The 23,381-nt window shown below is 43.8% G+C and overlaps 2 protein-coding genes across 3 annotated transcripts in view; both read right to left on the bottom strand.

The window, feature by feature from the left end:
• The window catches only part of Phldb1 (pleckstrin homology like domain family B member 1), a 52,225-nt gene extending 50,044 nt beyond the window's left edge, over positions 1-2,181 (bottom strand). The window contains exon 1 of one of the 2 annotated variants that reach the window (XM_051156306.1): positions 1,979-2,181. The gene's annotated coding sequence lies outside the window, so the exon portion shown is untranslated. Of the gene's footprint in view, positions 1-744; positions 836-1,978 lie in introns of those variants that run through there. The other variant, XM_051156305.1, reaches the window with a different exon arrangement.
• A 6,128-nt stretch (positions 2,182-8,309) lies between these two features.
• The window catches only part of Arcn1 (archain 1), a 30,490-nt gene continuing 15,418 nt past the window's right edge, over positions 8,310-23,381 (bottom strand). Inside the window, exons 6-10 of the mRNA XM_051156318.1 lie at positions 18,025-18,190; positions 16,554-16,701; positions 16,036-16,144; positions 11,303-11,507; positions 8,310-8,757 (exon numbers count right to left, since the gene is read on the bottom strand). Of these exons, the coding sequence (XP_051012275.1) occupies positions 8,668-8,757; positions 11,303-11,507; positions 16,036-16,144; positions 16,554-16,701; positions 18,025-18,190 (718 nt within the window). The 3' untranslated portion in view covers positions 8,310-8,667. The remainder of the gene's footprint in view (positions 8,758-11,302; positions 11,508-16,035; positions 16,145-16,553; positions 16,702-18,024; positions 18,191-23,381) is intronic.

The following is a 23,381-nucleotide window of genomic DNA, read 5'->3' on the forward strand; positions in this document are numbered from 1 at the left end:
GCAACCCCTCGCCCCGCGGCCCCACCCAGCCGGCGGCCCGCGCTTCCCCATCCCGGGGGAGCCGGATGACGGGGCTCGGCCTCTGTGGGGGAACTCCGCGCTGTATTTGGATCCAGACCGCGGAGGCGGAGCGACAGCCTGCGGCTCAGTCATCCCAGGTCTCCCTTGGAGGCTTCTGGGACCCTCGAAGACACCGGAGTCCTGGAGGAGTGCCCAGGAGACCTAGATGTGGAAACCCCAGGATCCCTCCCTGACTCCCACGCCTCATAGCAGGACTTCACATCGTCGAGTCTATCCAGGCTGCTGGACCTGGGACAAGAGCGGAGACTTCTGGGGATACCCTTTCCTACTGTAGTAGAGAGGAACCATATGGGGTGCTGTAGACAAGGACACGAACGCGTACCCCAACCCGAGACTGCAAGTGTGGGATACTGGTCGTCGAGGTACCCACAGGAGAATCGAGGTCCCGTAAGGCTCGGGGGTGGGATAGGGGTGGGTCCCTCCTCAGGGTACCAGTGCCCCCTCTGGCGGTGGCGCTGGCAACGACTCCGGAGGGCAAAAGCAAGTAGTTCATGGAGGGCGGCCCACAAAGCCCCTTCCGCCAACGCACTCACCTGGCATAGCACCTTTTTACCAAGCCCTCTGGGCTAGACTGACCTCGTCTGGTCCCAAGGACTTTCCCTTTTGCAGACCCAGCCATACGGCGAGTGGAACCCAAAGGCATAGTGGGAGGGGCACGCTTACCTTGTAGGGAGTTGGGGGACACCAGTCCCTTTGCCCAGCTGGGCCCCAGCGGCCTCAGGCAAGCGAGGACACTGTTGCTTTTCCACCGAAGCCAGCTGAGTAGGAGGAGAGGGAGCCTGTCCCGCCCCCCCCCCCCGAGTCCCCGCCCCCATCCCGTCCGGTCCGCCTGGCCAGCTAGAGAAGACGCCCTTGTGGTGCTGGAGCCCAAGGCCCCCACCCAGCCTTTCCCATAGCAGCACCTCCCCCGCCTGCACAGCGCCCGCTTTGTTCATCTGTACAGCTGGGCTTTCCACCACCACCACAGCCACCACCGCCGTACGTCTCCTCGTCTCCTCCGCTCTCCCCTTCTGACCCTCCTAGACCACCCTCCACTCTGAGTCTTCAAGCTCTTCTTTATTTATTCCCTACCCAAGATGCTAGAGTCTTCCACTGACTCCCAATGAGCCCTACCACAATCCTGCCACAGATTCTCAACTATTCTTTCTGAACAGCTACTGAGGGCACACAGGTCTTCCCCCTGTCAGCCCCTCCTCTTCCTTATTCCAAGCCCTAGAGAGCTGTAGATAGAATTAATAATTGCACACCAGGCTTCAGAAATTAACAGGAAGAGCTGTTAATAGTATGGTGCAAGCCAGGCATGGTGGCACACGCCTGTAATCCCAGCGCTCAGGAGGCGGAGGCAGGTGGATCTACAAAGTGAGTCCAGGACAACCAAGGCTACACAGAGAAACCCTGTCTCAAAAATTCACCCCCCCCAAAAAAAAGAAAGAAAGTATGGTGCAAGCCAGACGGTGGTGGTGGTGCACACCTTTAAATCTCAGCACTCAGGAGGCAGAGGAAGGCAGAATTCTGTGAGTTTGAGGCCAGCCTGAGTTCCAGGACATACAGGACTACACAGAGAGACCCTGTCTCAATAAATAAATAAATAAATAAATAAATAAATAAATAAATAAATAAAATGAGAGAGAGAGAGAAAAGAAAAACAAAAAGTATGGTGCAAACTACAGGACCCAGGAAAGCTGGATGGAATCATCTTCTTGCCTCTGTAGAGTCACCTCCATCACAAATTTGTTGGGTGACAGACAGAGCTGGAGGCAGGGTAGAAAGACACCAGGGTTGGCTGAGGAGTGAGAGTGTGGAAGAAAAGAGGGGAACGGTCTACGATACCAGCCTGGTGAAGTCCTTTGCCAATTCAACCCCTACCCAGAAATCCAAGCTGCCAGTGGAACCGTACCTTGCAAAGCCTGCTCTTGCCCCAGGAGACCGCTGGGAGGCCGCCAGGGAGCTGATCTCAAACGAGAGAGTCCTGCACTAGAGGACTGGCAGACACTTCCTCAGTGAAGGAAGAAGCAGGAAGCCCCCAAGTCTGGCCTAAATTCCAGAGGGGATGGGTTGGCCAAAAAAATGTAAAACGAAAAGCCCTCTCTGGAATGCGCAACCCCTGTTCTGATCCAGTGGCTTTTGTTTTGCGCCCTCTCTCACTTACCCAGGAGTGGCAGGAGACTGAACTGCAGGAATTTGGTCACTCATTGACAGGGCCAGAATTAGTAGGGGGTACTTGCAGCTGGCAGTTAAACTAGAGGCAGCCAAGCACTGGACAAGAGGGAGGGGGAGAAAGGGTCCCACTTGCCACCCACTCCAGCCAATAGCAGTAAGACAGACTGTGGACACCAAGAAGCCCCAAGATGTATGCAGTAAGTCTCTTTCTACCTCTCTTCATATTATGTGAGGCTTGTGGAAATATTTCAGCTCTGGCCAACGTTCCTGAGGCACATATCACAACAGTGACTTTCAGCCTGTTCTAGTGTGTTTTTGAGCGAAGAGAAAAACAGAACAAAATTATCTTGTTCCATATGTGAAGACCTAGCATTTGGAGAGGGGACTCAGATAATGGGGTGTCTCGAACTCTTCACTCTTTTTCTTAACCTCCAGCTGCTGTTTACTGAGTTGGCCAGGAGGACTGTGAAGTAGTAATTAAACCTGCCGGAGGCCAATGATGCTGAGGCAGGGGGTTTAAAAAGCACGTAATGTTTCTCAGTGTCCTGCCAATGCAGGGGACCAGCTGACCTTATGACCAAGGAGAGGTGAAATTGGTCCCCTCTCCTGCTGTGTCTGGCCTCTCCGTTCCCACAGTTGGAGCACTCAGGGGACTAAAGACCTCCCGCCCCTACCGCTCCACCCTCATCCCATTCCACATCTGGGGCCCATCAAAAAGCTCAGCGCTCTCTCACAGTTATGCAAGAGGTCGAGCAGCTGGCTGGGAGCTCAGAAAAGGGGGAGGAAGCGAAGAAAGTAGAAAACAGCTTTCCAAGCATGCTTCAGACTTTCCGAAATTGAAGCAGGGGAAGAGGGCAAAGGCTGGATATGGAAGGAAGGAAGGGTGAGTTCTTCAAAGCATTTCACACTTGGCTGTAGCTGGCAAGAGTTGGTTTCCACACTCCTCCTGTATTTGCCCTTGGCACGTTTCTTATTCTGCCCCTCTTCTCAAATTGTGCTGCTCCCTCTGGCTCCAGAAGAGGGTGAATGTTACTGATTTGGCCAGCAGCCTCTATGGGCGGCCTACTCCCTCTCCCAGAAAGCTATCCCTTTTGTTGTGTAATGGTGTCCTCAAGATGGAAATTCTTTCCTGTAGGGAGGCTCCTTAAGAAGGAAGGTAAACAACTCAAAATAGCTTCAGGAAGTCCCTGAAACTGACCACGTTCTCTAGGCTCCTCCCTGCCGGAGTAAGTAATGAAAGCCAACGGTCCTTAGACAAGCTGCCTGGAAGAGGTTTAAAGCAACCAATCTCTTGGAAAGGCGGCTCTCCTGGCTGTTGAGCAGCCTACAGGGTGTACTCTAGGTTGCCAGCTCATGTGAGCAGTTACTTGTGCTGGGGTGGGCTTGTGATACAGCTGTTTTTGAGTCATTTCTGCTCCTATAAAGAAACTTATCAACAATACTTCTGTAAGTAACCCCAATAAAACTCATTGGTTCACCAAGTTGAACTTTGGTGGTATCTATCCTTTGGTCTGTCATGTGGTCCCTTTCTGGGGGGTGAGTGGACCTGTGTGTTGTGTCTCCCTAGGAAAAGTTTTGTCATGTAACACCTCTGTGACCCCTTTGGGTCCTAAACTGCATTATTGGTGTAGGTGCAGTGGCATCAGTGATGCCAGGTACCTTTTCATTGCATCCGATTTGGTGGAAAGCTTGCTCAAACTTTACCTTCACAGGGGTGAAGCTGCTCTTTTATCAGTTGGTCTTAGACAATTTGCACAATCCACATTTGTATGCAAAACTAATGCAATCAAGCTATGTGGGGACTTTGGCCAGCAGTGGTCTTGTCCGCCTCTGACTCAGGACCTGCCTATGAGCAGACAAGAACAAGCAGTCAGGACGAGTGTAGCCCAAATGTAGACTGCATGTTGTTTGGTATGTGAGGCCTTTTTTTTTTTTTTTTTTAAGATTATTTATTTATTTATTTATTTATTTATTTATTTATTTATTTATACAGTGTTCTACTTGCATGTACCCGTGCACACCAGAAGAGGGCATCAGATCTCATTGCAGATGGTTGTGAGCTACCATGTGGTTGCTGGGAATTGAACTGAGGACTTCTGAAAGAGCAGTCAGTGCTCTCAACCTCTGAGCCATCTTTCCAGCTCCCAGTATATGAGGTCTTGAATTCAGTCCCTAGATTGCATACACACTTACTTGAGAAATAAGATCAGTTCTGTTTTTTCTCATTGTCTTGGATTTGCAGGACCACTTTTTAAGGCAGTTCCTGTTCCTGTTTGTTAATCAGCTTGATTAAATAGGGAGTACCCAGGTGTTTCCTAGAATTGAATTGGAACATTTAGGGGCTTTGAGTTGTTTTCAACTATTTGACACTGAAACACAACTTGTCATCTATAAAGATCAAACCCAAGAACCATGGCATTGAGTTAAAGGGTGTATGTGGGAGCGCTGCAGAGTTGACGTAATTGTTAAGGCGCTGGCTGCTCCTCTAGAGGACCTGGATTTGATCCCCAGCACCACATGGGGTTCACCCCCAAGGTGGTTCCTTGAGACTCTAGTCTCAGGGAACACAATGCCCTCTTCTGGCCTTTCTGGTGTACATACATCCACATAAGCAAGACTCATACACAAAAAATAATTTTTAAAATTAAAGCAGTATGAGAGTAAAAATTACTTTAAAAACAAAAACCAAATGGGTCTGGAGAGATGAGTCAATAAACTGCTCGAGAGGATCTGATCAGTTCCCAGCATCCATAGTGACTTACCACCCTTGTGACCCCAATTCCAGGGAATCTGATGCCTCTGGCCTCTGCCAGTCCCTGCGTTCATGTGCACCTACCACACTCACGCAATCACACACATACACATTATTAGAAATACTAAAAAAAAAAAAAAAAAAAAAAAAAAAAAGATAAAAACCCAACAAGACAGAAAAATCATCTTATTTTGAGTGAGTTTTGTTGGGTCACACTGCTATCGTCAGCCGTATAATCATTTAGCCCGCGCTCAGTGAGAAGCAAGGTAAAAGACCTTTCCTTTTTGGCAGAGGACGGGATGAGAAGTACATGCTTCTAAAACTGGAGGTAGCTTGACTTGTGTTTATGAGCAGGAAAAGCCTAGTTGGGCAAGGTAGTCTCACTTTTGTAAAGGCCTACTTTGTGTCAGTAGCAAACCCTCCCAGGGGTTCGTGGATTCTCTACCCATCATCTTGGAAAAGCGCACTAGAGCTGCAACTGTGTCTACAAAAAAGTACAAGGAAAGGAACGGAGGGGCATGGTTTTGAGAAGTGTCCCTGTGTAATAAGGGGTCACCTGTAAGGCTTTGCTTCTAAGCCTACAAGGCAATCTTTCTTTTTCCCCTGCCTACCCCCAGGGCTTTGGCTTTGTAGACCAGGCTGGCCTCAAATTCAGAGATCCTTCTGTTTCTGCCTCCCCTAGCCCTGGGATTACCACTATACCCAGCTACTCAAGTTTTTGTTTTGTTTTTCAAGAAAGGGTTTCTCTGTACCACCCTGCCCCAATCTTTTCTTTTCTTTTTTTTTTTAAGATTTATTTTATGTATGTGAGTACTTTGTCCGCATGTACACCTGCATGGCAGAGGGCATCAGATCACGTTATAGATGGTTGTGAGTCCAGGACAGCCAAGACTGCAGAGAAACCCTGTCTCGAAAAACCAAAAAACAAATAGGTAAAATAAAAAAAGACAAAAATCTTAGCCTCCATCACAAAAATTTTATCATCCCTGACACAACTATTTATTAGGGAGAAGAATCTGCCTTCCAAACAATTTGTTGGTTGTTAATGTGTTTTTCCAAATAAAAGGTAGTAAGAAGCCTGATTTGAGACAAGGTCTAAGTAGACCAGGCTGGCCTCAAACTCACAGAGATCCACCTGCCTCTACCTTCTGAGTGTTGAGATTAAAGGTGTGTCCCACCACACCTGGCAAGAAGCCTTTTAAGGGAATACGTTTTGTTGTGTTTTTTAAAAAAAGATTTATTATGTTTATTATGTATACAGTGCTCTGCCTGCATGTACACCTACAGGCCAGAAGAGGGCATAAGATCACATCATAGATGGTTGTGAGCCACCAATTAGTTGCTGGGAATTGAACTCAGGACCTTTTGGAAGATCAGCCAGTGCTCTTAACCTCTGAGCCATCTCTCCAGGTCTGGAAGTAAGTTTCTAAAGCACCTCCATACCTTCCTGGCTCACTTACTCCTCACTGTTTGATAAAGGGAAGGCTCCTGGGTACTGCAAGAATGCTTCATTTGGGGCTGGAGAGATGGCTCAGTGGTTAAGAGCACTGTCTGCTCTTCCAGTCCAGAATTCAATTCCCAGCAACCACATGGTGGCTCACAGCCATCTATATATACCTCTAATGCCCTTTTCTGAGATGCAGGTGTACATGCAGATAGAACACTCATATACATAAAATAAATATTAAAAAAAAAAAAAAAAGAATGCTTCATTTGACTCTGAACTGCTCCTGACAAAATGAAGACTCCACACTCCTACACAAAAACTACACTGTCAGGAGTGTCTGTGTGTGTGTGTGTGACTTGAATACACACAACAGAGAGGTACAATACCTGGAAAATGGAGACAAGGCAATGAATACACTTGAATAATTTTCTTAAAAAAAAAAAAAATCATTAATCTTTAATTTTAGATCCTATGACAGTACCATGAATCAGTGAGCAGACATCAAAGAGTTCAGTAAACATTTCATTTTATAATATTCTTTTATTTGATTAAAGAATTTGCTTTCGTTGTGTACATTGGAATGTTATATTCCCTATGTATTTTACAGGGTTACAAAATGTCTCTCATTTTAAATATTACCCCAAAAGTAACTTCAGAAAAAAAGTCTTTGTGAAATTAAACTTGACTTTAAAAATCATAGGGCAACAACTCTGAAATACAACTGGATTAATAAGATTTCTTGTCTACTTATTAACTACATGACAGACTTCTTATCCCAGTCCCTTCGTCAGAAAACCTTACATGAAAACCAAGCTAGAGATAAGGATTCTTCCCTGATGCAGTTTCGGGGAAAGGGAAAGGCTAGAGATCCCTTTGGCAAGCCATCCCAGCCAGGGTTTTTGTATCTGCTCTGCTCTCCAGCCACCTCAGAGTGTGGATATCATCTACTGTCATGTACTGCTTCCCACTGCTAGTGCCTGCAGCCTTGCAGCAAACTATCATGTACCCTGCATAGTGCAGTGCTTGATGGGACCAGCTGATTCAGCCTCCGCTGAAAAGGTAATGGGTCAAATGGAGCTGAGAAACAATGACTACATGACACCAAAAAGGCTGAGGAGAAAAGGTTTTCAGAAACAGGGCTAGGCAGTGGTAAATGTCAGGTTAGATGGAGTGTATTTGAGTAACCCCTCTCACACACCAACATAATCACCTGCCTCTCAAATCGCTACCACTCAAATGGTGAAGATGGGGGTCTCTTCAATGGTTTAGGGCTGACGGGGAAATGGCAGCCTCTAGCCTCATTTCTGCTGGAAAAAGATGAGGGGAAGAACATCTGGGAAGGGGTAGGGGGAGGACACAAGGAATCTAAGTGGACTATGACACCTTGCGTGACTATGCTTTAACTCAACTGTCCCACATGAGAACTGGAAGTTTGGGCAGCATTAGCAGCAGACATGATTGTATGTAGAAATGGGTGTAACCATCTTATCAGGCATCTAGAAAAGGTATGTACACCTGAAAGCTGCTTCTCAGCTACCGTTAGTATTGACATGAGTGGGATTCACAGTACTGCCTGCAACTGGAAGGGCATGGCTTACAAGGGAACAACTTAGTAAAGAGATGGAGCATTGGATGGAGACAGGAGAGGACATAAGACAACCTTGTATTTCAGCTTCTAGACTCCACATCCCTTAAGCAGCTCTCTGGTACTGTCTAAAGTCAAGAATGGCTTAGAAAACCTTGTTCTAGGAGTGCTAAACACAATACCTACAAACAAATGATCCCAGTATTGACTGAGTGTACTAAAAGAAAACTCAAAGTAAAGGGGTGTGAAAGACTCAAATCTATAGAGAAAACTTTTTAAAACAAAGTATGAAATATAACTATATGTAGGGCTTAAAATAAAGGGGAGACTTAGGTGGAGGCAGAAGAGCTGGTTACTGGGGCATTCCCTGGACAGCTCTCTTCCTGTTGGCCAGTAAAACCTGCCAAAGAAATCAGCAGCCTTTCCCTTTATGTCAGTGTCATTTCTTTGTCAAAGAATGTCTCTGTGACACCGCAACGCTGGGGGTAAGTTGAGGGTCCTTGAGCGCAGAGAACGTGCACTGTATCAGAAAAAAAAAGAGGGGGCTCCAATGGCTTGTAAATTTGGAAAAACTCTCCAGCCACTTTTGGCTTCTTCTTTATTAATCTGAAATCCTTCTTTTTCGGCTTTCCCTTCTTGGTATTACAGGATTTCATATTTGTCCACTAAGAAGGTGGTCTCTGTAGAAAACCTGACAGGACTGTTTCCATCTACTTGGGTCACTTTGGTAACCTAGGAAAACAGAGGGAGAGAGAGAGAGAGAGAGAGAAGAAAAAAGGATGGTGAGTCTTTTTCATCACAGATTACAGCAAATTCTCTAAAAGCAGCTTAGAAATACTAAAGAGCACTCAGCTCACACTTGCAGCTCATGGCATCATCAAATCTGCTCTCTAGAGAAAAACAACTGCTGCAATAAAACAGCAGCTGCCACATGTAAAAGCCAGGAAAGTCAGACATTCTAGAAAGACGATTACTTAACATTCTGATTCTAAATGCAGTATGCGAACTCTCCTGTGTTATTTATTAAATCCATCTCAGTCTCTTGTGTTCAAAGCCCCATTACACTGTGATTTTTCTTTTTTAAATTTTACTTTATGTTTTTGGGTGTTTTGAGTGTATGTCTGTGTACCACTTGTGTGTCTGGTGGCAGCAGAAGCCAAAAGTAGGCATTGGATCAGCTGGGACTGGAGTCACAGACAGTTGTGAGCAGCCATGTAGACTTGGAAGGCAGAGGCAGGCAAATCTGTGAGTTTGAGCACAGCCTGTCCTATATAGTTCCAAAGCATCCAAAGCTATACCTAAGAATCCTGTCTCAAAAAACAAACAAACAAACAAACAAACAAACCAACCAACCAGTTACAGGAGACTAGTGACAAAATGGCTAAGTACTGGGACTCAAACTTGGGTCCTCTGGAAGACAGCAGCAATGCTCTTAAGCACTGAACCATCTCTCTAGCCCCAGGATTAGTGTTTTCTTCTTCTGATACACACACACACACACACACACACACACACACACACACACACACACACTTTAAAGATTTATTTATTATGTATTGTATTCTGCCTGTATGCACACCTGCACACCAGAAGAGGGCACCAGTTTTCATCATAGATGGTTGTGAGCCATCATGTGGTTACTGAGAATCAAACTCAGGACCTTTGGAGGAACAGACCATGCTCTTAACCTCTGAGTCATCTCTCCAGCCCTTCTTCTGATTTTTTAAATAAGGTTTCTCTGTGAAGCCCTGGCTGTCCTTAAACTCACTCTATAGACTAGGCTGGGCTCAAACTCGGAACTCAAGAGATCTGCCTGCTTAAAGGCATGTGCCACCACTGCCTGGTTTAAGATTAGTCTTATTTTGATGCTGTGTTTTTATGCTTGTTTGTTTTCAGTCCAGAATTTCTCTTTGTAGCTCTTGCTGTTCTGGAACTCCCTCTACAGACCAGGCTGGCCTCAAACTCAGAGATAGAGATCCACCTGCCTTTTGCCTCCCAAGTGCTGGGATTAAAGGGATGAGCCACTATGCCCAGCTCACAATCACATTTTTTAAAAAAGATTTATTTATTATTTATACAGTACTCTATATCATTATGGATGGTTGCAAGCTTCCATGTGGTTGCTAGGAACTGAACTCAGGACCTTTAGATGAATAGCCAGTGCTCTTAACCTCTGAGCCATCTTTTTTTTTTTTTTAAACAACCCAGGGCTTTTGGTATGCTAGCCAAGCATTCTCCACTGAGTCATATTCCTAGTCCTATGCACTAATTTGCTTCTAAATAAAAACATTTGGGACTAAAAGTAGAGCCCAGTGATAAAGCATTTGCCTAGCATGCTCAGGTGCTGGGTTCGATTCTTGGCACTACTAAATATATAAACTAATGTGTTTTCATTTCCTGGGTAGAAGGTAAAGCAACAACAAGGCACTGGAAAGCCATATGAAAACGGATTTTAAGATACATGAGGTCAGAATAAATTTAATGTATATGAATCATGTAAAATCAGTAAATAATTCTATAAGAAATATTTTATTTATTTTAAAACTTTATCTAGAGAAGAAATCTGAGGCCAGAAGGATGGCTCAGTAGGTACAAGTGTTTGTTTGCCTTGCTGCCAAGAAGGAAAGAATTGACTCCATTACGTTGGCACATACATGGTCCTACATATACAGACCAAGTGATCTTTCTTTTTAGATTTTATTTTAAATACACGTATTTATGTGCCTGGTGCCTACAGAGGGCAGAAGAGACTTTGGATCCACTAGAACTGGAGCTTTGGAATGTTGTAAACAACCGTGTAGGTGCTGGGAAGCAAACCCAGGTTCTCTCCAAGTGCAGTAAGTACCCTCTCAGTCCTGAGCTATCTTTCTAGCCCCTGCAAACCAGAGCGGGTAGGGGTGGGTGGAAGGTACGTCCCTCTAGGAGCTGGAGAGACACCTGGTCTACACAGCAAGTTCTAGGGGGGAAAAGATAAGAAATGAGTCGAAACTAGAATCTGCAAAAGACATCAGCTTTGATTTGTGTGTGTGTGTGTGTGTGTGTTTTGAGACAGAGTTTCTTTGTGTAGCCTTGGCTGTCCTGGACTTACTTTGTAGACCAGGCTGGGCTCAAATTCACAGCAATCCGCCTGCCTCTGCCTCCCGAGTGCTGGGATTAAAGGCATGCACTACCACCACCTGGCTTTCAGCTTTGATTTTTGCCTGGACATGAAACCATGCTACCTATCAAGACAGTTGTCCTGCCTTTCCCATATCTGTCTTCTGTTACAACAGAGTACCTGTATGTTGCAGTAATTTTTTTTGGAGATGAAGGAAACTTGAACAGGGAAGAAGTCATTGGGCTGCCCAGGAATGCTGAACTCCAGGCTGCCACTCTTATTTTTGGCATCGATCACTGGCAGGCACCACTCTAAGGTATTTCGCCGACTGTCATGCCGATATTCCCCATCGATTTCACCAATCACAGGTGCACCAACACCCGATCTAGAACGACAAACAGCTGGTCACTGTAAATGTCTAGAGCTCAGAGAACTCCAACAAGAAAAACAACCTTAAATTTGATCATACACCTCAAATTCTTCCTCAAGTTTTCTAAAAATTATGCTGCTTAGTAACTTCAAGGATCCAAGTTGTATAGAACACAGGCATTTAAGATATGCTCTGGGCTGGGCATGGTGTAGCACACTTTTAATCCCAGCATTTTGGAGGCAGAGGCAGGAGGATGGCTGTGAATTCAAGACTAGCCTGGTCTACAAACCAAGTCCAGGACAGTTAAGGTTACACAGAGAGGGCTGGAGAGATGGCTCAGAGGTTAAGAGCACTGACTGCTCTTCCAGAGGTTCTGAGTTCAATTCCCAGCAACCACATGGTGGCTCACAACTATCTATAATGTGATCTGGTGCCCTCTTCCAGAGGGCAGGCACACATGCCGAGTATACATAATAAATAAATAAATGGTTAAAAAAAAGTTACACAGAGAAACCCTGTCTCAAAACAAATACAACAAAAAACAAATGTGGGAACTAGCAGGGAACTGAGACTGCAAATGTCTGTCAATATATTTTTCGTTGTTAAAAAAAAAAAAATCACTAATGGTCTGCTAGCCTGTTAAATACTTTTTGTGTTTTGTTTTTTGAGACAGGGTTTCTTTGTGTAGTCTTGGCTGTCCTGGACTCACTTTGTAGACCAGGTTGGCCTTAAACTCACATAGATCCACCTGCCTCTGCCTCCCCAAGTGCTGGGATTACAGGTAGGTATATACTACCACGCCCAGCTAACTACTTTAATTTTTTTTAGATTTACTTATTTTATGTATATGAGTATTGTATCTACATGTATGCCTGCATGCCAGAAGAGGGCATCAGATCCCAGTATAGATGGTTGTGAGCCAACAACCATGTGGTTTCTGGGAATTGAGCTTAGGAGCTCTGAAAGACCAGCCAGTGCTCTGAGCTATCGCTCTAGGACTTTTAAACAACGAAACTCTTTAACACACCAATAACAGAGGTGAACTTGGATCTTTGAGAAGATTTGGTTTCAAAAAGAGTTCAGAATGTTTCAAACCTTACTGAAGTCAATGCTAGTGAGTGTATCTGATTTATAATTTAGTGAATTTATTTGGTAAATGAAAGCATGACTACAAAGACTAGACAAAATAGAAATAGATTGGAAAAAGAAATACATGGCTGTCTTTGGTCACAGAAGAAACAGGGCTAGTTAGGATGTACTTTGCACTCCCACAAATGGCTGACAGGCAGTGTCATCCACTCCTACACATTCTAAATTTACCCTCTTTTAGTTCAGCAGTGACACTCAATGCTTACAGTTGGGGTAAGTGTGGAAAACAAAGACTACTTTAAGGTGGCAAACGACTTTAACTCTTTCCCATCAATTTTACAGTGCTGGTTCCTTCTCTGTGCCCCAATTCTGATTTGGATTTGTAACTGATCAGCTAGACACTGGGGTAAAATATTTTCTAAAGATTTAATCTTCAGAGCCAGGCATGGTGGTGCACGCCTTTAATCCCAGCATTTGGGAGGCCAAGGCAGGCAGCTCTCTGTGAGTTCAAGGCCAGCCTGGTCCACAAGTGAGTCCAGGATAGCCAGCGCTACACAGAGAAACCCTGTCTCGAAAAACAAAAAACAAACAAAAAAGATTTCATCTTCAGAGGCAGGCATGGTGGCACATGCCTTTAATCCCAGCACTTGGGAGGCAGAGTTCAAGGCCAGCCTAGTCTATAAAGCCTGTCCAGCACAGCCAGAGTGACATAGAGAATCCCTGTCTCGAAGAAGAAGGGGAAAAAAAAAAAAAAAAAAAAGATTTCATCTTCAGGCTACTGCAAAATTGAACGAAGACACAGGAAACCACCACAGCCATAATTATAGAGTAGACAGAAAGGCCTAAAAACAGTGGCACTCTAAAAATAGTCTACTAAAATAAATATCAAAAGTCCACCCATCAGCAAGAGTCCTGCCACTGTTCAAGGTAGCTATCTATTTTTTTTTTTTTTTTCCTTTATAAATGTGACATTTAAAGCCCCGTTGGCACAGGTAAATCACAATTACATTTCTAGGGGCCTCAAGGTAGCTATCTATTGTTCTAAAGGAACTTGTGAATAGTTACCCTATTATTAGTTTACTGTTTTCAAAATAGGGTCTTTTTTTTGTATAGCACAGGCTTGAAATCAGAACTCTCCTACCTCTGCCCTCTCAACTACAAGTGTGTTGGCTAATTCTATTGATGTGGTGGTTTGAATAAAAATGGCCCCCACAGATCCATAGGGAGTGACACTATTAGGTGGTGTGACCTTGTTGAAGGAATGTCACTAGAGATGGGCTTTGAGATGTCAGAAGCTCAAGCTAGGCCTACAGGCTGGCCAAGGCCACATAGAGAAACCCTGTCTCGAAAAACAAAAAAAAACAAAACAAAACAAAACAAACAAACAAACAAAAATGGAGGCATACAACAGTACAAATATTCCATGACTCACAATTAAGCCCTGTATTGCCTGTGACAGGGTTGAGGGAGAGGGTAAAAGCCTAGGCGCGCTGTTGAGGTAATGACAGGCAGTCTACTAGAGATGTATAAGAAGCAAACCTTAGGCACACAGTATTTCCAGAGTACCCTGAGAGTACACCAGTGAAATATACAAGATATCACTGGAACTAAAAACTTGAAGTACATGTGTATGCGACAGGAATGCTGCTTGTGACAGGGTATCACGCTGTTGCCCAGGCTGGCCTGGAACTCAGAGTCATCCCACTTTGGTCTCCTGAGTGCTGGGTTCACAGTGCTCAAGCCGCCACACCCAGCACGACACGCGTGCTTACCTTGCCTGTGCTGACAGGTTCCCAGGTGCATGCATGGCAAAGCTTACTGCACTGCATGCTTTATGTCAATCATAACTTAGAGCTTCCACAAAATCTACTGAAACTGATGTAGACATGTTGTGTCCAAAATACACTCCCACATTCAGTGAAAGAAAAAGGGAAACGCAGTTTGACTGGAAAGCAGTCGTCCTGGCCACTGGATGACTACATAAGTAAGCAGAGCCTAACTCAAGAAAACAGCGCCAGCATTACAATAGTTTGTTTCGGATTCAAAGTAAATTCCATCCTTTTCAAAATGCACAGCTCAAGCTGGGCGTGGTGGCGCACGCCTTTAATCCCAGCACTCGGGAGGCAGAGGCAGGCGGATCGCTGTGAGTTCGAGGCCAGCCTGGTCTACAAAGTGAGTCCAGGATGGCCAAGGCTACACAGAGAAACCCTGTCTCAAAAAAACAAACAAACAAAAAAATCAAAATGCACAGCCCACTGGGGAATGGTTTTGAAGCCTTTAACCCCAGCACTAAGAGGCAGAGGACAGCAGATCTCTCAGTTTAGGCCAGCCAGGGCTACATAGGGAGACTCTATTTACAAAAATTCAACCTAACCAAGCCAAACAAACAAATCAAACTATATAGCTCAATGCACTCTGGCAAATATAAGTCATCTTGTGAGATCTACCAACTCAAGTCAGAGAACATTCACCATCTGGCAAAGGTCTTTTTTGCTCTTTTCCCACTAAGTACTTTCTCTCTTGATTTCTGTTCAGAGTATTAGCCTTTTCTTTTCTTTCTTTTTTTTTTTTTTGGTTTTACCTGTTTAGCTGTTTTTGTTTTTAGAAACAAGGTTTTTCTGTGTAGCCCTGGCCGTCCTAGAACTTGCTGTGTAGACCAGGCTTTCCTTGAACTCAGAGATCTGCCTGCCTCTGCCTCCAGAGTGCTGCACAAGTGATATGTGTGGTTTTTTAAAGATTTTATTTATTTATTTTAGGTATGAGTGCTCCATCTGTGTATACACCTGTATGCCAGAAGAGGGCATCAGATTCCAGTAGAGATGGTTGTGAGCCACCATGTGGTTGCTGGGGATTGAACTTGGGACCTCTGGGAGAGCAGATAATGCTCTTATCTGCTTAGCCACCTCTCCAGCTCCTCACAAGTGGTGTTTTTAAAAAAGTAAGTGTATCAGTTATGCCTAGTGCTCAGGCCTGCAATCCCAGTGACTCTTGAGACTAAGGCAGGAGGACCACATATTCAATGCCAATCTGAGTAACTTAGAAACCTGTGAAGCCCTGTCTCAAAACAGGTAAAAAGGCCAGGGAATGTATCAGTGGTAGAGCTCTTGTGTCTAAGCCATCAGGTTTAATCAGTACTACCACAGGGGGAAGAAAATAAACATTTCAGAATGGATATGCAGTGAAGTACTGCCTTCAGAATTCATCCCCAGTGGCCGGGCGTGGTGGAACACGCCTTTATTCCAGCATTCAGGAGGCAGAGGCAGAGGCAGGCGGATCGCTGTGAGTTCAAGGCCAGCCTGTTCTACAAAGCAAGTCCAGGACAGCCAAGGTTACACAGAGAAACCCTGTCTCAGAAAACAAAAAACAAAACAAAACAAAAAATTCATTCCCAAACCCCGGGAAGCAGCTCTGTAAGTCAACTCAGGGAAAGCATGATTAGGAAGGCCTCACTTACGGGAGTGGGATGGTGACGACCACGTCACTGAGCTCTAAGTTATCTTCCTGTAGCTCGTACTCTATGTTGACATCACAGCCACTTCCACTTCCAGAGGGCCAGCAATTAACTGAGAAGAAAAACAAGGTCACCACACCTCAGCTTTAGAAAGAGTAGAACTGCTTCTTGGCCTTTGGGCTAAGATTGAGAGTATGGAATAGTGAAAAATGTTAAAGTGAAAAATATAAGCTTACCGACAACTGTAGACCTGTAACATCCCAATGTAAACTATATACTGGCGGCTCAAAACCATCTGTCACCCCACAGCTCCAGGGGAATCTAATGACTTCTGGCCTTTATAGGCCCCTATTCCCAGGTGGCATACATTCACACAAAGACACACACAGACATAAATACATCTTCTTTAAAAACTAAAATGATTAAACTACACAAAATATAGCTTGAAAAGACAAGTCATTTTGCACAAAAGAATTTGCTATGGCAATGAAGATAAGAGCAAAACCATTAGAGGCACCTACTTGTCAAAGGAATGAAGGATTCCTCTGTTGTCTGTAGCCTCCACTTTAGTACCCCTACATCACTGTTGACTGGAAACGACTTCTCTGGGTTTTTCAAGCCAATGAGAGACTCTGCAGTGAAAAGTTTTTTATCCACATTTGGATGGGTCTGGAATGAGAAGAGAAGGAAACCTGAAGTTCAGAGTAAGTGAAGGGGGCCAGCAAGATGGCTCAGCAGGTAAAGACACTTGCTCCTAAGCCCAATGACCCGAGTTCAGTCCTTGGTACCCACACAGAAGGAGAAGAGAACCAACACTTGGAAGTTATCCTCTGTATAATAAATAAAAAAACAAAAAGTTAGCCTCTGACTTCTATATACACATGACATGGCACATGTATGCCCACACAGATACATATACACAAATACACAACATAGACACATACATAGCAAATAAATAAATGTTCTAAAAATGGAAAAATGAAAAGTAAGAGGAAGCCCAAAATGTAGCTCAGTTGGCAAAGTACTTGCCTAGCATACACAGAGCTCTGGGTTCAATTGTTTGCAAACCTACCACTCTCAAGTTAGAGGTAGGAGAATCAGATGATAACAAGTTCAAGGTCATACTGTTACATTGTGAGACTGAGGCCAGCCTGACCTATGTGAGACTTTGTCTCAACTACCACACATCAAAAAGAAAAAAAGGAAAAAAAAAAAAAAAAAAAAAAAAAAAAAAAAGGAAAAAAAAAAAAAAAAAAAAAAAAAAGGGAGATGTAGCAGAGTGAATAAGCCCCTTAGGGCTTAAATGGCCATAAATAGGATTCCTAATAAATTACAATTCTTTTAAATTTTGTGGAAAGGTGTACTTTCTATAAAGACTTAAGATTTAAGACCAAAGCTACACAGTAACACCTCATATCTCCCCTCCCCCCTTTTTTTTCTTTAGAAACAGGATTTTTCTCTGTGTAGCCTTGACTGTCCTAGACTCGTTTTGTAGACCAGGCTGGCCTCGAACTCACAGTGATCTGCCTGCCACTGCCTCCCAAGTGCTGGGATTAAAGGTGTGCGCCACCACCTCCTGGCAACACCTGATCTCTTAAAAAAAAAAAAAAAAAAAAAAAATGGCCAAAGCCAGGCACAGTGACACATGATATAATCCCAGGAATCAGGAAGGCAGAGGCAGGTGGATCTCTGTGAGTTCGAGGCCAGCCTGGTCTACAAAGTGAGTCCAGGGCAGCCAAGGCTACACAGAGAAACCCTGTCCTGAAAAACTGTAACAACTAATCAAATAGACAAATAAATAAGTAAATCCTGGGCGCGGGGGGGTGGGGGGGGGGGGGGGAGACGACGACCTTAAGGGTATTTGCCTAGCTCAAGCAAGAAAGAGCCTGTGTTTAATTTCAAGGTGTTGCAAAACTCAATCAGAAAACCCAGAACAAAGACTGTGCTAGGCAGACAAAGCCTAAACACTCAGTACGAGAAGCCTCTACACACCTGTAGCTGTACCCCTTTCTTATCTTCATTTTCTACATGAAGACGAATCCGACCAAATTTGTCATCTGAGATCCTAAGCATGATCATGCCATGCAGCTCCATATTCTGTAGTCCTCCATCTCTCCCACAGGTTAGTGTGATCTTTTCTTCAATCTTCATGTGCACACTATAAAGCAAAGGCAACTCTATTTGTCATTAAAGTAGAAAGCAGGCTGGAGATGTAGTTAATTTGGTGGTGTTTGTTTAGCGTACATGAGACACTGAGTTTGATGCCCAGCTCCACACAGAACCGAGTATGATGGCACTGCTTTAGTGTGTGCACTTGGGAGGCAGGGTTAGGAGGAGAGTCAGGAGTTCAGGCCATCTTTGGCTCAGAGGGAGTTAAAGGCCAATCTGAACCACAAGGGACTCCGTCCTTAAACAGAAGGAAACGGCTGGAGAGACGGCTCATCTGTCAGAACTCATACTACTCGTGCAGAAGCCCTGAGTTTGGTTGCCAGCACCACCGATGGGGCAGCTTACCATCACCCGTAACCTCAGCTCCAGGAGAGCCAATGCCCTCTTCTCCAAGGAGCCCTTATGTACCTGAATTTACACAAATTATACATAATTCCTTATGTACACAAATTTACACTTAATTTTAAATGATTAAAATTAAATTTTAATCCAGGCATGGTGGCCCACGCCTTTGATCTCAGCACTCAGAGTCAGAGGCAGGCGGATCATTGTGAGTTCGAGGCCAGCCTGGTCTACAAAGCGAGTCTAGGACAGCAAGGCTACACAGAGAAACCCTGTCTTGAAAAACTAAAAAGAAAATAAATAAATTTTAAAAAGAAAAAAGAGAAAACAGAACTCAGTGTTACTCTGGAGTTTAATGGTGATTAGCCTCAACTAAAGTTTTATACTCTTTTGGGCCAAGATAGCTCAGTGAGTAAAAACACGAAGCTTAGTAACCTAAGTGTAAATTTTGGACTCTACAGTGTGACAAAAGAATAAAATTCTAGAAGCTGACCCTGACTTTCATACCTGTACTGTGGCATGAGTGTGCCCACATTCACACACACACACACAGACAAACAATAATTTTTTTTTTTTTTTTGAGACAGAGTTTCTCTGTGTAATCTTGGCTGTCTTGGATTCCCTTTGTAGACTAGGCTGGCCTCAAACTCACATCAATCCGCCTGCACCTGCCTCCCAAGTGCTGGGATTAAAGGCGTGTGCCAGTGCACCCGGCTTAACAATATATTTTTTTAATTTTTATTTATTTTATATATGTGAGTGCTCTATCTGCATGTACACCTGAATGCCAGAAGAGGGCACTAGAAGTAAGCCACCATATGGTTGCTGGGAATCGAACTCAAGACCTTTGGAAGAGCAGACAGTACTCTTAACAGCTGAGTCATCTCTCCAGCCCCACAAATAATAAGTTGTTTTACCTCAAAGTATGTATGTGCATTATCAAGTGCATGTTTGATCACTGAGCAGTCAGAAGAGGGCAACAGATCATCTGGAACTGGTTGTAAACTCATCACGTGGTACTGGGAATCCAACCCAGATTCTCTCTAAGAGCAGCAAGTACTCTTAACTGGGGAGCCATCTGTTTAGCCCAACAAACCATTTTTTAAAATAAATTTTTTGATCGAGCAATTACTTGTTGGGGTTCGTGGATCAACACACTTCTGGCCATGGTGTTTATAGAGAACCCCCCGAAGCATTTCCAGAATTTATCCTAAAAATAAATTCTCATGCATGAAACAACAGTCTTACCTACTAAAGAATGGTTTATAGTAGCAAAAGTTTAGATGTCCACCCACATAGGAATACTAGATAGCAGTGAAAAAAAAAAAAACCTTCCACAGAAGAATCATGTTTAAGTAGACATGGAGGCACATGCTTACGATCTGAGCACTAAAAGGCTAAAGCAGACTCACAAAGTTGAGCATGGTCTCCTACAGAGTTGCCTCATGTTTAAAAAGGCAAAAACAGACAAACAAACCACCGCCAACAACAAAAACAAAAGGAAAGAAAAGAGACAGTCCAAACATTTTTTTTTAGGTTTTTGTTGTTTGTTTTTTTGTTTTTGTTTAAGATTTATTTATTATGTATACAGTATACTGCCTGCATGTACGCCTGCACACCAGGAGAAGGCACCTGATCTCATTATAGATGGTTGTGAGCCACCATGTGGTTGCCTGGAATTGAACTCAGGACCTCTGGAAGAGCAGTCAGTACTCTTAACCTCTGAGCCATCTCTCCAATGTCCAAACATTAAAAAATAAAATTTGTTTTGTTTTGTTTGTCTTTCAAGACAGGGGTTCTATGTGTAATAGCCCTAGCTGTCTTGGAACTCTCTTTGTAGACCAGGCTGACCTTGAACTCACAGAGATCCACCTGTCTCTGCCTTAAAAAAGAAAATTTATGGAAATTACTTTGTAATCAAATTTAAAAATAAAAGCCAGGTGTGGGTAGTAATACACTGTTTTAATCCCAACACTTGGGAGGCACATGTAGGTGAGTTCAAGGCCAGCTTACCCTGTCTTAAAAACAAACAACAAAAACCATAATCTTAAAAAAAAAAAAAAAAGGAATTTGAACATAGGTATTCTGTAAAGGTGGACAATGCTTCCCCTAGAAGACATGGGTTAGTAAATAAAAATGCCTGTGCCAAGTATGGTACAGAGGCCTCCAAAACAACATAGGCTGCTACCACTGTTCTTGTTTGTGCACCTTACCTAGATGATAAAACTATTATTGAAGATACAGCTCACTTTGGTTGCAGGACATAGAGAAATTAGTGGGACTGACCTGAGAACTTCCTCCCTGTTGGCTAGCTTTCAGTGCTGGCAGGTACTATGCAGGCCACTGAGGAGAAAAGATGAATGACCTTACCCAGTACTGGACCCTGAATTCTGTACTATTGATCTGCCGGGAAAGATATGCTCAATGGACACCATGAACTCTTTTTTTTGTTTGTTTGGTTTTTTTTTGTTTTGTTTTGTTTTGTTTTTTTCGAGACAGGGTTTCTCTGTGTAGCCTTGGCCATCCTGGACTCACTTTGTAGACCAGGCTGGCCTCGAACTCACAGCGATCCGCCTGCCTCTGCCTCCCAAGTGCTGGGATTAAAGGCGTGCGCCACCACGCCCTGCTGACACCATGAACTCTTAAGAGGAAGGTATGAACACCATAGCGCTTTTACCTCGAAACACTGTATTCTTACTTATAAGAACAAGGACATTCTGTACTGGGTGTAGTTCAGATTAAAGTGCTTATTTAGCATGCCTAAGAGTATTCTCTCTGTCTGTCTCTCTCTTTGTGTCTCTGTCTCTCTTGAGACAGGGTTTCTCTGTGTGGCCTTGAATTCACAGCGATCCGCCTGCCTCTGCTTCCCAAGTGCTGGGATTAAAGGCGTGCGCCACCATGCCTGGCCTGAGTAATCTGATATAGCCATATTAATGCCATCACCAACTTTATGAGTTTATACTGAAGTAATACTTTCCCGTCCCCTACCAACAATGTGTCAGTTGTCTTATTATCAGGATAGTACAGTACAGGAGCTATCCAAGGTAAAGCACTGCACTTAGATGCCACATTGCTATGGTTTCAAATAAGTAAATTCTTGAGTCTTCTTTTTTTTATTTTTGTTTTTTAGAGACAGGGTTTCTTTGTGTAGCTTTGCCTGTCCTGGAAGTCATTCTGTAGACCAAGCTGGCCTCAAATTTGGAGATCAACCTGCCTCTGCCTCCTGATTGCTGGGATTAAAGGCGTGTGCCACCACCTTTTTTTTTTTTTCTTTTATACCTCTAGGAATTGAACCCAGAGCCTCTCACATGTTAGGCAAGCACTACTGAATGGCATCCCCAGATCTCAAATACGTAAATTACTGACTGGAATTTAATAAGAAAATGCAACTGGGAACTATATCTAGTTGTGGCAGCTTGGCTGAGAATGGCCTCCACAGGCTCGTGTGTTCAACTGTTTGGTTCCCAGCTGGTGAAGTGTTTAGGAAGAATTAGGAGGTGTGTCACTAGGGGCTTTGAGGTTTCAAAAGCCCACACCTAGGCTCTTTCTCTCTACCTGCTGTCTGAGAATTAGAAGATAAGTTCTCAGCTACTGCTCCAGCACCATGCCTGTCTGCCATGATGCTCCCTGCCATGGTGCTCATGAACTAAGCTCCAAAACTGTACATAAGCCCCAATTAAATGCTTTCTAAGTTGTCTTGGTCATCGTGGGTTTTTTGTTTTGCTTCGTTTTTTACAGCAATAGAACATAACTAGTATAGACACAGTGTATGTCTGCTTTGTATTAAAGTTTTGTATTTTAGGGGTTTTTTGTTTTGTTTTCTGAGACAGGGTTTCTCTGTTGGCTGTCCTGGACTCACTTTGTGGATCAAGCTGGCCTTGAACCCACAGAGATGTGCCTGCCTCTGCCTCCCTAAGTGCTGGGATTGCAGGTGCACACCACTGTACCCAGCTTAAACATTTTTATACAAACATAAAAAAAATTTTTAGCTGGGTGTGGTGGCCCATGCCTTTAATCCCAGCACTCAGGAGGCAGAGGCACATGGATAGCTGTGAGTTTGAGGCCAGCCTGGTCTACAAAGGGAGTCCAGGACAGCCAAGGCTACACAGAGAAACAAACAAACAAACAAACAAACAAACAAAAATAATAATTTTTTTACTATAAAAATTAAAAATACTGACAATAAAAAAAAATAATGCTACTGCTACGTGCAGCTAGTTGATACAATCTATACCTATCCTACAATAGAAACGTATGTTTAGCACATCTGTGCCTACGGCCTGGTGTACCACATGCCTACAGAAGCCAGAACTAGAGTTGCAGATGGTTGTTACTCACCAAGCAGGTGGTGGGAACTGAACTGTCCTCTAAGAGGCTCAGAGGTTAAGAGCACTGGCTGCTCTTCTAGAGGTCCTGAGTTCAATTCTCAGCAACCACATGGTAGCTCATAACCATCTATAAGATCTGGTGCCCTCTTCTAGTGTGTAGGCATACATGCAGGCAGGACATTGTATATGTAATAAATAAATCTTAAAAAAAATAAAGTAAAATAGGTAAAAGAACAGCTAGTCAGTACTCTGTAACTGTTGAGCCTCTTCTCAGTTCTAGAATTATGTTGAAGCTAGGTAACCCACAGTGGCTACAAAGAATATTTTGGGTTCTTTTATTTCTCTGTCCCAGTCTCTTAGTTTCTTAGAAAAACAAAGGCACCAGACTCAAAGAAACACAAGTCTAAAATTTTGGATAATGTGGGGCCCCACTTTACGTTTACAAAAGTTTACTGTGCTTAAGGTAACTTAATCACTTAGAAATGAGTCCTAAATTCCCATTTGTATGTG

The sequence above is a fragment of the Acomys russatus genome, chromosome 14 (genome assembly GCF_903995435.1).
Source record: "Acomys russatus chromosome 14, mAcoRus1.1, whole genome shotgun sequence".
Lineage (NCBI taxonomy): Eukaryota > Metazoa > Chordata > Mammalia > Rodentia > Muridae > Acomys > Acomys russatus.